This window comes from Nematolebias whitei, chromosome 8, assembly GCF_014905685.2.
Source record: "Nematolebias whitei isolate Nwh7 chromosome 8, NemWhi1, whole genome shotgun sequence".
In the NCBI taxonomy this organism is placed as follows: domain Eukaryota; kingdom Metazoa; phylum Chordata; class Actinopteri; order Cyprinodontiformes; family Rivulidae; genus Nematolebias; species Nematolebias whitei.
In genome coordinates this window covers 23,329,155-23,333,652 of record NC_056505.1, presented here as the reverse complement: position 1 = coordinate 23,333,652, position 4,498 = coordinate 23,329,155, and the positions used below count along the sequence as shown (strand labels likewise).

The following is a 4,498-nucleotide window of genomic DNA, read 5'->3' as shown; positions in this document are numbered from 1 at the left end:
TCCAGTTAGAGTGCATAATGGCAGGGAATGGATCATTTATGACCATGAGTAAAAAAAAAAAAAAAAACTCTTGCTGTTGAGGGCTTGTTTTTCACTCCTTGATGCCCTGATAATGTGAACGTCCTATGAGACTCAATGTCCTTACCAGTCTAAATCTGTACTCGGTGGAAGCAAAGTGTCTTTTAAAATGCTTTTTTTTCTTCTGCTAGACTAAATGTTACTGACTTTCTCAAATTAGCAGAGTGCTGCTGCAACAATGAGAACCATTTGTACAAATTTGAAGCAGCTGGTGGCAGTTTTGTTCAACTCCAGAGCACAAAAAGGGGCACTTTCAAATATTTTGGCATTAAAATGCCATCCTACTTACTGAATGAAGTGCTTGGATTATTAAGGGCCATATTAGAGGAGTTTAAGTTTCTGCAGTCACTTTACTGACTGGTTCAGATGAAACAGACAAAATGTTTTTACAGTCACCTTTCAAGTAAAGTTGAGTGTTTTGTACTCAGAGGATAGACTTTGGATGGAGTATCCCTTCAGAGGTTTGTTCGTCTCTGATGACACTTGAAATCTTTTTCTGCAAACGAGCAAACATTTTCGACCTGCTCAAAAATGTCATCTTGAGGACTGGCTCATCATAACTGAATAGTGATCATCAGACTTCATTATGATGCTTTATATACTTGCATGGACAATCCTGAATATTGTTTTTGAGGCCGAGATAGAAATGATGTAATTAACACAAGTTAATTAAGAGACTATTAGGACGTCAGATGGAGTGACAGCGACAGGCGTCAGCTCGAGCGATGGCTTACATTTTCACCTCAGGTTAGCTTTTTAACAGGGCATTTACTGAAGAGGCTGTTCAAAATTGAGTTTTGCATGTTTGGCGTGTGGCTGAGTCGGTCATTATGTGATGTGTCATATTTCTGTTTACTCTCAATCCTTGAGCTACTAACAAAAAGGTCAGCTTGTGAAAAAACATCTCTAATATCACACCATCCCACTGACCGCCCACTGACCCCAACAAATGTCTAATAATTTTATCACTTACAAAGACTGCATGTTCTGAATGTAATTCTATCCACAAAGCCTAGAGGCATAAACATGCCATCACAATTGCAAGACTTCAAAACCAGCCAGCAGTTGTGTGCCAAGATCACATATGAAGGTCGTTTCTTGTGCAAACATCTTGTCCAGGAGAGTTGTACCCCTTTCCTTCTTTAAATCAGAAAACAAAGTCTCCCAACAAAATGAGAACCCAGTTTTTGCTGATTTAATAAAAACACTTCAGGCATTAGTCCACCTCACCAACTAAGCGGACACAAGCACCCAGTTTTAATACTTTGTCCTTGGATAATTATAGCTAGAAGCACCAGGTTAATTGAACTGAGAAAGGTTATCCGGAAGAGTTCAACCGGGAAAGCTCAGCTATAGAGTGAGGGAACAATACCTGTCAGAGAGTTCTTTAGACTTCTCTCATGCAAATTTCCAACCTTGTGCTTTTGCTTAAGGTTTCCATTTGAAAATTACTGGTTTAACAGAAGCTTTTACACCATGTCGTCTATAGCCCTGCCCTTTCACCATACAGTAAATCTACACGGTTTAGTCATCTTTAAGGTACTTCTGAACTTCAGTTTCTGTGTTCACATAATAAAAAGGTTAAACCACTAAATGCTGCCCATAGCCTGTTCAAGTAGTACTGCAGTTATAAAATACTCCCAACAGGAATAAAACCTGATTTATAAAAAAATTGTTTTCTTCTTATGAACGGCTTGGCTAATATGTTGAAACAAACAAACCAAACATGACGAAATGGGAGTTGAGATGTTCATATTTAGGAGACTTTATTTACAAAGAGAATTAACTGGTTCCCATTCTTCTGCACGGTTAGAACTCTCATGGATAAACATGTTCCAGCTGACAACCTGCAGGAAAAACAAGCACATAAGACACAAAGTGAGAAAATGACTTGGATACAATCTGATGCCAAAAAAAGCAATTTCTTAGTAAACATTAGCTTAGATAAATGTGACAACAACTCTAACCTGCTCCCACCTGATACACATCAACGTCTACAATGAACGGTCACATTAACTTGCATAAACGTGAGCTTATCTGTACAATTTGGCCCCATTTGACACATAACTGTCACTCTCAGACATACAGGTAATTTATTTAAAGGAACGCTAAAGAGGAAAAGGCTAAAGAGGTGCTGAGAAAGACTGATTGTCCGTGGTCACTGCACCAACCTACATTGAAGCAAATGCCACATCATCCTGACATTTTAATAGGAAGCAGATACGCTAGATCAAAATGGTAAGTATAATTACCTTAAAGGGTGAGTAACAACCTCTGAGTCTTTTTACTTCTTCAGAATCTGATGTCTGACCATAATGAAGGGGAATGCAAAGCCGCTGCCGAAGAACAGCACCATCATGCCCAGCAGACGCCACTTGTTTTCAATAGAAAATGGCAGGTTCTGCAGAGACAAATGCACTTAAACTAAGAAAATTACACAATCTCTGATAAAACGATTAATCACTTAATGAATGAGAACATTGTAAAGGTTTGACTATCACATTCAAGTTTAATAACCACAGCTCAAAGCGTACTAAATTATCTGCAATACAATGAATTATTTGAGCAGACTGCTACAAAATTTTACTAACACTGGCAGTTTAAAATCAAAACCAAGAATAATGTTTAAAGTGTCTGCATGTATTTATGTTATATGACAAATCATCATATCACAGACTTGTGTGAACAAATCTAAACAAAGATTCTGAATAATAAAATGCATTTGCATGTGTATTAATATGGAAAACATTCTTCCAAATAAAGATGAAAAAAAAAATGCAGCACTCAAACTGGATTTGGACACGATGACTGATGAATTTTTATTAGGCAATTACACCCAGCACTCCTAAAACACAATGACAAATATGAAAACTGCTAAATTGGGTCAACGGAGTAGTTGAGAAACAATGATTGTGTTAGTATAGGGAAAAGAAAAATGTTTCTTAAACACACTTTTACTTTGTGAATTTTGGCACATTACTGTAATTGCCAAAGATTAAGCAAACACAGTTTTAATATTTTAAAAACTCGGTTTAGGATCTTTATGAAAATAGTGTTCAAATATATGGCTTAAAACTGTTTATTTGGACACCAAAAGTGTTAAAGTATGGATCTCAAACTTTCCAACTTCAGACACCAACGCCTGTGTTTTTATGGTATGGTATGAAGTTTATTCATTTAAAAAAAACAATTCCATAAAACTATAAAAATACAAGAAATTTAAAATGAAAGGCAGCAGAGAGAAGAACAAATCTTATTATATCTGCTCCTTTTGTCAAACAATTTGTTCAATGATAATAATCTTCAAGTATATTTTATATCTTTGGATATTAAAAATTAAGCTACTAAAAAGATTTTCAATATTTTTGATTTGATTCTGCTTCATGTTCCACAGTGAGCTTAAATTATTTGTGTTCACAGAACAGCATGACCACATCATTGTCTCAATATTATAGGTAACTAATAGTCTCACCATTTTTTAAATGTGAAATAACTATTCGTGTTATGCTTCGTTAACCCCCCCCCCCCCAAAAAATAAATAAATAAAAAAATTCAATTTTTTTTTGTTTTGTTTTTTTTACACCAGACAATTTTTAGGTTTACCCTTGGGTATAAATAAAGGTTGAATGAAAGGTAGTAGCAGAAGACGGAAGTACACGAGTAAACATTAATACCATTTTCAGTATTTGTGAATGAGCTATAGTCTTACAACACACACATTTTATTAAATGTAAAAATAATGTGCAGCACATCTGTCCAAGGTAAGGTAGGCTTTTTAAAGTTGTGTTTTAACTTGCTTATTAACAGCTTGACAGTGCTAGCTCTATGCTATCCTGAGTCCTTAATGTCATAAGCTTTTTTAACGTTATTGTTCTCGTAATGCATTAAAACAATAGAAAGATGTCAGTCGTCTGTGAATGTTTTCATTAATAATGCATTTATTTTTGCGTTATCGTCACGTTATTGACCAATAGCGAGCATGACCTCCAAGTTAGTGACGCTAGCTAAGCTAACAGCAGGCTAGGGACAGCGACAAGGCCGCGTCATAAACTAGCTTACTTTAAAAATACATTTTATAACGATCATATTCTTACCTTTCCTGGTCCTTCTTCATAATGTGAAGAACGAACTGCAGATGTTGTAAATCGTCTCACAGCCTGTCTCAGCATGATTACCGCCTGGTTTTGTACAAACTTCAGCACACTACTGCTATGCGCGACCTTCTCGTTTCAGAAACAAACAAAGGATTCTGGGAAACCAAATGACGGTGTTTTATGGGTAATGTGGTTTAATAAACATTCACGACCATGAAAATACTCGTTTAATAAATGTTTTTTTTTTTTCTGAAGGAAAAGGCAATGATGATGATGATGATAATAATAATAATAATAATAATAATAATAATAATAATAATAATAAT

At 35.5% G+C, this 4,498-nt stretch overlaps 1 protein-coding gene across 1 annotated transcript; it reads right to left on the bottom strand.

Annotated features, from left to right (window-relative positions):
* Window positions 1–1,819: 1,819 nt before the first annotated feature.
* On the bottom strand, window positions 1,820–4,323 carry LOC119413437 (cytochrome c oxidase subunit 7C, mitochondrial). Its single transcript, XM_037680485.1, has 3 exons — window positions 4,173–4,323; window positions 2,331–2,479; window positions 1,820–1,925 (listed from the first exon to the last, which is right to left on the bottom strand). Exons 1-2 carry the CDS (start codon window positions 4,245–4,247, stop codon window positions 2,363–2,365), a joined length of 192 nt encoding a protein of 63 aa, XP_037536413.1. The 5' UTR covers window positions 4,248–4,323; the 3' UTR covers window positions 1,820–1,925; window positions 2,331–2,362.
* Between the last annotated feature and the right edge of the window lie 175 nt (window positions 4,324–4,498).